Source organism: Gastrolobium bilobum, unplaced genomic scaffold (assembly GCF_033153095.1).
Source record: "Gastrolobium bilobum isolate Gb01-03AN ecotype WA unplaced genomic scaffold, APGP_CSIRO_Gbil_v1 utg5107, whole genome shotgun sequence".
Classification (NCBI taxonomy): Eukaryota; Viridiplantae; Streptophyta; class Magnoliopsida; order Fabales; family Fabaceae; genus Gastrolobium; species Gastrolobium bilobum.
The window spans coordinates 147,706-156,860 of NW_026897630.1; the positions used below are offsets into that span (position 1 = coordinate 147,706).

At 35.6% G+C, this 9,155-nt stretch overlaps 1 protein-coding gene across 1 annotated transcript; it reads left to right on the top strand.

Annotated features, from left to right (window-relative positions):
- The first annotated feature begins 6,770 nt into the window (after nt 1-6,770).
- On the top strand, nt 6,771-7,978 carry LOC133308779 (protein EXORDIUM-like 2). The gene has a single exon (XM_061509480.1). It carries the CDS (start codon nt 6,810-6,812, stop codon nt 7,725-7,727), a length of 918 nt encoding a protein of 305 aa, XP_061365464.1. The 5' UTR covers nt 6,771-6,809; the 3' UTR covers nt 7,728-7,978.
- Nucleotides 7,979-9,155: the final 1,177 nt, after the last annotated feature.

Sequence of the window (9,155 nt, forward strand, 5' to 3'; positions counted from 1 at the left end):
CTTAAGCTACTAAGTTTAAAAGTGAAGGTCCATCAATGATTTTTATATTATATCTCTCTAATAAATTAATGGGTGGAACTAGGCTTTAAGCACCCTAGTTGATGGCTTAGGTGATGTCAGGGGTGGGCATTTCTAATATGACCCATTGATATGAAAAGAGAAATTCGTGTTCTGGTATATTCCCTTTTAAATTTGTGTCATATTCCATTAGAGATATATAATATAAAAATCATTGATTGACCTTCACTTCTAAGCTTAAGCTTTTGGGTTGAATTGATTGCTTAACATGGTCGGCGATCACGAGGTCACCAGTTTTATCCTTATCGCCCCTCACTTTCTAATGGAACTAAGTCACCACACGATAGAATAAAAAAATGGGTCTGTGCAATATACATGCTTCTAACTCATAGGACTCTTGTGCGATGGGTTAAATTGGCACTTTACATATTCATGTTGGCAAAAATTGATACGAAAAATTTGGTATTGTATTGGGTGTCAACCTGTAACTGCAAATACAAAATTGACTCGCATTAATCGTCTTATAGGTTATATGTGTCGTGTGGTATTGTGACAATACGACATTGGTAAAAATAACATTTAGTATACAAGTTATTTATGTCTTATCATGTCGTGTCAATTTGCATAATAAGATTAATGACTCTTCCACTAAACATGTTGGCATTTTGAGTTTGACTCATCATTAAACTTAAGAGTCTCATAATAATTAATATCCTAATTAAAAAATTAACTAAAAAAATGGAAATGAATCTTATCATGTGTTAGTTAATATGACCATGTCATGTGGGAGGATCCTAACCATAATATGGTGAATCACCAGTGATGATTTTATAACTACCTATCCTAATATATTTTCTCTCTCTTCTCTCATTACCATTAATTCACCTTTGTATGATTATGATTTTTCACATGACATGATCATATTAACTAACACATAAGAGGATTTACTCCAAAAAAAATACCATGAGTTGGATTAAGGTGTTAGCTTCCTAAAAACTGTATCAAATACATTTAAAAAGTGAGCGAAAATGTTATGAATTCCAACGGGTAAACCCACTAAAGTAGGACTTATATAAGATCAAAGGACTGATCTTTTGAATTTGAGTCTTCCTTATGCCTGAGTGGCAATCATTATCTCCATTGACTCGGGTGATTTGAGGAAGGATTTTGTGGGTATCATAAGATCTATTTGCATTACAAAATTTGAAAATTTTATCCTAAAGTTTCGGAAGACTATAACTTTTGACTCGGGTGTCCAAAAGTGATTTTTTTTATTCCATACAACTTTTCGAGAACTACGCGCAGATATATTTTATTTTTGTGAATGATGTCATTTAAACTTTTACTTTCCAACACTAAGAAATGATCCTTCGAGAATTTTCTAGTACGTAGGTCTAAAAAAGTTACGTGAAATAAAAAAAAAATGCTTGATTCGGACTCTCGAGCCAAAAGCCATAGCTTTTCGAAGTTTTATGGTAAAAATTCATCATACTCGAGTACACAACCCTGATACTCGAGTATATGCTGCCATACTCGAGTATCAGGGTCCTATACTCGAGTAGAAACTCATGACACCGATATATACTCGAGTATGTTGGTTACATACTCGATTATGAGTGCCAGTCAACGGTCAAATAAGGATAAATTGGTGTTATGTTTAGAGAAAATGCTATTTTTTAAAATAGTTTTAAAAAAGGGACATAATGGTTTTTTAATTTAAGTAGGGGTATAATGGTCAAAAAGCTGTATTTTGTTGCTCTTTTCTTATTATACGTGAGTTAGTGTTATAAAAACTGACCCAGTCGGTTGACTCGTAGACCGGACCCTCAACCAATCTGGTGTAGGTATTAGACTGGTTATGCATTTGACCCGCAATAAAACTGGGGAACCGATCCTGAAACTAGTTCAACTGATATTAAACCGGTATCGATTTAAAAAAATAAATTAATTTTATTGAATTTTGGTCAAAATGCTTAAAAAATATCATTAAATGAGATTTGAAATTAGAATATGTGAACTATAATTATATCACTTACCACTAATAAATTATAATTATTAGATAAATACTTTTTAATTATATATTTTTTATATATATTTAAAGGAGGGGTTACATTGACAAACTTTTTTCTTACAAACTTACAAACTACACTAATTCTGACTAGTCATACTTCAATAAAAAATGTATGACTAGTTTAACTTATTTAACTTGTAAAAAAAAGTTTGTCAATATAAGTTAGGAAAAAACATCTATCCTTTTAAAGGATATAAGTTTATATCATTTTAGATCCTAACCGTTGATTTCCGTCCATCAACGGTTATAATCTATTGGGTCAAATTTAATGGGCCAAATTTATTATTAATTAATTAATAATTTTAATCCATTAAATTATATCCGTTGATGGACGAAAATCAACGGTTAAGATCTAAAATGATATAAGCTTGTATCCTTTAAAATGACAGATATTATTCCCAATAAGTTATAACCCTCCCCTATATTTAATTCATAGAATTAAAGTAATGATTTACTGATCAAATCAATAACCCATTAACCCATACCCCAATCGAATTGATGATCTGTCCAAGTTTGATAACTGCATGTGGGCTTTTTGATTTCTGTCTTCTATCCAGTGTTTTAAAACTCCTCCCAATTCCCAGGTTGACCCGGGTCAACCCTGACCCCTCCCCTCTGAGGGTTGGGGTCACAAGTTGGACCCTATATATGCATATCGACCCCTCCGACCTCCAAAACTCGGCCAGGTTTCAGTGACTCCCGGGTCAGAGGGGGTCACTGCATGTTTTTTTTTTTAAAAAAAAAATACCATGAAACAACATCGTTTTATTAAAAATAAAAAATAAAAATACTTGCAAACCTAAATCTAATCGTTCTCTTCTCTCCCAGCAATCTAGACATCTTCAATCTTCACCTCGCTGCCGTGAATCTTCTAGAAAAAGGTAAGAACTTTACCCATTCAAATGGAATCCTTACGATCGTCGATGGAAAACAAAAACTCATTCTTATTTCCTTTAAATTTTCTTTTTTTAGGGACCTTCTCTAAAGAAGCAGAACCGGGTCAGCGTAGTGACCTCGTTAGAATATGAATTTTGTACTTTGGTATCTTGATACTTTAATTAGGTTGTGTAATATTGACTTATGGTTGTAATTTGTGAATTATGTTAAGTATATTTTGAATCTTTGATGATTGCTGACTTGTTTTTTAATATTTTCATATAGGATATATATATTTATATTTTTTAATATATAAAACCAGTCAACATAGTGACCTCGTGACTCCCGGTTGAACTCGTGACTCCGTGACCTCTGACCTCGGCCGAGTCGATGGCCGGGCCGGATTATTAAACACTGCAATTCTATCTCGCTGATCACTTGCCTTTTCCTTTTCTTTTTATCCACTTGTCTCCTTTTTTGTCCTTTCTCTTCTCTTAATTTTGGAAACAAGATTTGTTTTTCTCTCTTTACTACATGGGAAAGGCGAGATCAAGGGTGAAATGGAGAGGAAGCTTCATGCTGAACCAGTATACCTTCCATTCTTATTTACCTTTTGTTTTTTGGGCTAGAACCGAAAACAAAAAACCTTGACTTTTCCGAGGATAACGGATCAATCAAGTTTTATAATTAAGAGTTGTTGCTTTCTCATTGCTTTCGTTTACCAGCATTTGAACCTGGATCGTGATGAAATTAGTCGGCAACGCTAAATGTGATTAAGGGTTTTACGAGGGAGAAATGGAGTGCATGAACGTTTGTGAATTACCAGCACATTTTGATCGATTTACCGAGCTTCAGTGGAAAATAATTTCAGTTTGTTGTATGGAATATTTAGTACATCACTTGTTAAAACTAAAAAAGAAAAATAAAAAATTCTGATCGTATTTATTTTATTTATTTCTTTATGATTAATAACACCTAAGCTTTATTATTATTTATTTTTAATAAAGGGGTAAGTATTGAAAATATATTCTCTTCCGTGAGTTTAGCTTTAGATTTGTCTTCTTCTTTTTTATATCGGATATCACTAATTTGTAATATTAAAAATGAAATTTGTCAGTTGTCATAATTTTCTTTTACTGCGACTAATCAGTCTTATTTGTTAACTTATTTCTTATTAATATGAAAACTATCTTCATTTCACTGCTTGTAATAATAGAATTTGCTAATCGAAATTAATTCAAATACAAATATAAAAAATACTAAATAATTGCAGCAAGCAAATCGATTCATCGAAGCAAAATTAAAATAATAAATAACAAAATTAATTTCTTTTTTAAATATTTTATTAAATTAGTGTTACCAATAGCGGAGAAACATCCGTGCAACTGGTTGCGCATCAGTTGCATGCGCAATTGTCACGTAACAAGTTTTAGTAAATTATGCACGAACTAATGTGAAACTTACAAGGATTTGTCACGTGGCACCATCATGATCATTTATGTAATATACAGTTTAAAGCCAGTAACGTGACTAAATTGGTAAATGGTACTCACCAGGGGCGATTATCTCATAATAGGCGAAAATTTGACCAAATCCTTGAAATTGGTCTTGCTCTTCTGATTAAGGCTCATTGCATTGCGATAAATATTGCCATTTTTTGAGCTTTCAAAGTTGAGAAATGTTATATTTATAATTTTTTTTTTTACAAATTTTATTATATATTTCTGAAAATAGACTTGGTTAGAAAGGTATTCCCAAAAATATATAATATAACTTATCCCTTCAAAATTATTTTCATTGAATTTTTTAATTAAGCACCAATGATGAACATCAGTGAACTCATGAAAGCTTGTCATATGTTGCATGCTTAATTGATGTGCAAACTAATTACACATATATTGATTGCATTAGTTGTATAAGATATTTGAAAATGACATAAACTCTGTAATTTATTATTTAAATTGTACTTTTTTTTTTCTTCTTCTAAGAACCAAAAAGTCCCGGACAAACAAATTTTAAATTGCCAAAACCTCAACATTCTCGTACAGCTCCTCCACAAGTACATGTATCATGTATGCGGGTGATCCGATGTGATACTTTCTTTCTACTCTTCAATTATACTTGCTATTCTTCTCAATTTCTGTTTGTCGTGTTGAATTCTAACAACCACCCCAAATACATTGGTTGCTAGCTCCATTGAAGTATTTTGATTTCAGTGGGCAATTCATGGAGTCGGCACCGTCCCATCCCAATATGTTCTTTGAGAGTTTCGAAACATTGACGCAAATAAAAATAAAAATAAAAAGATAAAGTAAAATCGAAGAAAAGAAAAAAGCAAACCCCAAACCCATAGCAATTCTCGAGGATAAGATAAAAATTGAATTCTTATTTGCTGTATGACACGTCAATTGACAACCTGGGTTGGAGGCACTATCGCTTGCCACCTTTTTTTTTTATCAGAAAAAAAAAAGGTTACTTTAATTTTAATCAATCGGTAAAATATTAATACACTGACGTATTTAAAATAGGGGAACAGTGATCATTTTGTCACGTCTAGCAAAAAAATTTACCGGATTGCCATGTCAACAGTTAATTTTGTCAAAATATCACGCGGCATATTTTGCTACACTGTGTAGCGAAATATGTTTGCATATAATTCGCTACACAGTGTAGCGAAATATGCCATGTCAGGCTGCACAGTCAGCAAAAATGACACGTGTCAAGCAGGCAGAATTTAAGCATAATTCATACACAGTGTAGCGAATTTCTACCTGACACGTGTCATTTTTGCTAACTGTGCTGTGTAGCGAAATATGTCGCGTGATATTTTGGCAAAATTTACTGTTGGCATGACAGTCTGGTAAATTTTTTTGCAGGTGTAATAAAATGATCACTCTTCCAAATAGGGGAACCTGGTTCCATGCTGGTCCCCTGTTTCATCTAAGCCCAATCAGATGTTGGGAAATTCGTTCCCTCAAACTCCAATGTCAAGCGAGTCCAGGAGAAGTCCGTGGCGGGGGCCACCACCAATGAGCTAAGGCTACACCAACCGTAGCAAGTGGATCCGACACCATGTCTCAACCCAAAACCTTAAGGCATTGGGTTCATGGGTCCTTTCACTTATATACTCTTTACTTAGCTCATTACCAACCAACGTGGGACTCATCACACTTGAATATCTCATATTTATAAAAATAGCCTAAAAAACCCAGGTACTAAGAACCTGTTATTTTTAAATTACTCTACTCGAGTCTAGGACTAGCTCCATCATACACATCCCTATATTAAATTAAAAAACCGAAACACTTAAAACCTGCTCTTGACGTCAAGGTCAGCGTCATAATATGGTTCCCATGGTGGAATAAGAATGAGAAGGTGACCATTTGCGTGTTGAATTCCCCATGGGACCCACATTTGATTCGGTCCAAAAATATCTACTGATTCGAACCTGAATGCATGGATGCTACTAGTAATATTATAGCTACAGCAATCGAGAGCCATTATGGGGATTGTGAATGAAAAACAGTAGGGTAGGTTGTTGTGTGGTCAATCCAATACCACAATGCGTGCATGCGTGTTCAAATGACCAGTTTAGACTCATACGTCGCAGTCATCGTGGACGGCCACGTCACCCACTTCATACCCTTACAGCCTGGCAACGATCACGACCAATCACAAACCATATGATGTTGACACCTCTCCTCCTCCTACAGCTGTCTCCTCTCCCACACTCTATAATATAAATACCCCTCTCCTATTACATTCGTCTACATTCTTCACTCTCTTTTAACTCTTTGCAATTTCATATACTTGACTAAAAGCTGTTACAACTTTGACCATAAAAATGGTGTCTAATTACCACCCTGCCATTGTGTGTTGTGGTCTGTTACTACTTGGCCTTGTGAATGTCATGCACCCTGCGGTAGGGGTGCTGGTAGAACAGCAGCCGTTGATTCTCAAGTACCATAACGGTGAGCTCCTGAAGGGGCGGATCACCGTTAATCTGTTATGGTACGGGAGTTTCACGCCAATCCAACGATCAATAATCGTCGACTTCATTAACTCCCTGAGCTCTTCCTCCCCTGGGACCTCACTTCCCTCCGTAGCCACGTGGTGGAACACTACCGAGAAGTACAAGGGAGGATCCTCTGCACTCGTCGTAGGGAAGCAAATCCTGCATCAGGCCTATTCTCTCGGAAAGGACCTCAAGGGAACGCACCTTCTCGCACTCGCTTCGAGCTTCAACGACCTCTCCGCCATTCACGTCATTCTCACCGCCAAGGACGTCGCCGTCGATGGTTTCTGCACAAGCCGCTGCGGGACCCATGGTTCGATCCGACCCGCCAACGGGAAGGCCCGAGTTGCATATGTCTGGGTCGGGAACTCCGAGACCCAGTGTCCCGGAATGTGCGCATGGCCCTTCCACCAGCCCATTTACGGCCCACAGACGCCGCCTCTTGTGGCGCCAAACGGCGACGTTGGGGTTGACGGAATGATCATCAACCTGGCAACGCTGTTGGCGGGCACCGTCACTAACCCTTTCAATAATGGGTACTTCCAGGGCCCAGCCACGGCGCCGCTGGAGGCAGTTTCCGCCTGCACGGGGGTTTTCGGGAGCGGGGCGTATCCGGGTAACCCGGGTCGGGTTTTGGTGGATAAGACAACGGGGGCGAGCTACAATGCTAACGGCGCGAACGGGAGGAAGTACCTGTTGCCGGCGATGTGGGACCCACAAACCTCGGCATGCAAGACGCTCGTGTGAGGTTCACCGATCAGGGGTTTGGGTTTGGGTTTGGTGATGACTGATGATGAAAAATGAAGACGGACGATGGAGGTTGCTGTTTGTGGTTTGAAAAGCTTCTTTTGTCGTTTAGTGTGACGTGTAAATTCTCTTTCTATAAAGAAAAGAATGTTCAAAATATGGAATACGGTAAATAATGGAGAATATTATTATTTTTATTTATATCATGTAACTTTATATTTCTAAAGTTTGAAAATGAAGAATTGAGTTAATAGTGGATATCTTTCTTTTTTTAATTTTTATAGACTAGACGACTAGTTTATTTTTTAAAGATTAAACAAGAAAATAACCGTAACTCACGATTTTACCAATTCATATGATCCTTCGTTCAATTAACGTCAAAGTAATTCCATAAGTGGGAATAAGAGGGTATTTTTGTTGGTTCATGCTAAATGGGAAAACAGCAAGAGTACTTTTGGATTTGTTGCAGGAGTGGGGTAGCAGGAAGAAAATCTCGAGTGGCATAAAAAGCTATGTAAAGGTCATCATTGTTTTTTGGTTTTTGGTAGGTCCTCCAGTACTGTGATCATATTTACGATAAGGCATAGCAAGTGCCGTGAATCTGAAGCTCAAGTAAAGGTTATGTTAGGTTAGTCTTTTCCTTCTTTTGGGTCATTAACACAATGAAATTCATCCAACATCTATTGGAAAAAAAGGTAAAACATACTTGCCATTGCTATCCATAACGGACCTCCTAAAGTGGGAAGATTTGATGATCGACAAACATAACATTGAATATCTCAAATTGAGGGTGCTTTGCACAGAGGATAAATTATTTTTTTATACGAGAATCACGATTTTTTCAGGTATACGATGAAAAAATAGGTTTAGTGAAAATGTTACTAAAAAATTATTTGGTAGACTAAAATATTTTTGAGAATATTTAGTTAATTTTCTTGCTATTATGTTTGTTTGTATTAAATTTTTCCTTGTCATAAAAATTCTAGAATACTACCCATGGATGGTTTTCTTGGATAGTATTTTTAAAGAAATTTACACAAATTCTAAAAAAATTTGATTCTCGAAAAAAAAATTAAAATCTACTACCAAATGTGGATAAATAAAATTATGACCTTCAATTTGTCGGGAATCTAAAAAAGACCTTATACCAAATGCCCTCTAAAGATTCATAGGTTAGAAGTTTATTTTGGAGAAAAGTTCGTCAATATTCTTGTGATTTGTTTCAGAATCATCTATATTTCTGTGATTCTTTTTTATTACATATGCTCTTGTGCTTTGTAAAAAATAAAAAATCACATGTATATATATAATAAAAAGATATACTTTTTTTGCAAATCACATGGGCATATGTAATAAAAAAAAATCACAAGAACATAAATAATTATAAAATAAATCACAGGCACATTGGTTGATTTTAATCTTGAACAT

What these genes read in the sequence shown, in the direction of transcription:
- LOC133308779 (XM_061509480.1), top strand. Translation starts at nt 6,810, where the DNA reads ATGGTGTCTAATTACCACCCTGCCATTGTGTGTTGTGGTCTGTTACTA.